General features: G+C 58.1%; 1 protein-coding gene across 1 annotated transcript in view; it reads right to left on the bottom strand.

The window, feature by feature from the left end:
* Positions 1–473, bottom strand: part of LOC104515099 (deoxyguanosine kinase, mitochondrial-like) — a gene marked incomplete at both ends in the record, with an annotated part of 1,162 nt that overhangs the window by 520 nt on the left and 169 nt on the right. Inside the window, one exon of the mRNA XM_010158950.1 lies at positions 340–370. Within this exon, the coding sequence (XP_010157252.1) occupies positions 340–370 (31 nt within the window). The remainder of the gene's footprint in view (positions 1–339; positions 371–473) is intronic.

Genomic DNA, 473 nt, shown 5'->3' with positions numbered 1-473 from the left:
GAAGGTGAACGGCATGCGGGAGAGACGGAAGGTTAACGGGAGAGGCGGAAGGTCAAGGGGATGCGGGAGAGACGGAAGGTTAACGGGATGCGGGAGAGACGGAAGGTTAACAGGAGAGACAGGAATTTAACAGGATGTGGGAGAGATGGGAGGTTAATGGGAGAGACAGGTTAATGGGATGTGGGAGAGACAGGCGGGAGAGATGGGAGGTTAATGGGAAAAATGGGAGTCCAGCGAAGCAGCCCCAGGGAAGGGACCGCAGCTGGGCATTTCCGGAAGATGCTGCAGCCCTCCCTCCCCAAAATCTGCTCTGGGATCCACAGCAAAACTCCCACCAACCTTCCCATGGGAACAGGAGTGGGCCCCGCCCCTCCAGACCAGCGATTTAAGGTTAAACCCCTACATTCTGGCAATTCCAGGAGTTTGCCGGGCTCAGAGCCGAGCCAAACGCCTGCTGCGTCCCCTTCCCCGCG

This window comes from Eurypyga helias, unplaced genomic scaffold (assembly GCF_000690775.1).
Source record: "Eurypyga helias isolate BGI_N326 unplaced genomic scaffold, ASM69077v1 scaffold28419, whole genome shotgun sequence".
NCBI lineage: Eukaryota > Metazoa > Chordata > Aves > Eurypygiformes > Eurypygidae > Eurypyga > Eurypyga helias.
The sequence above is the reverse complement of the archived record's forward strand: the minus strand, read 5'-3'. Positions and strand labels throughout refer to the sequence as shown.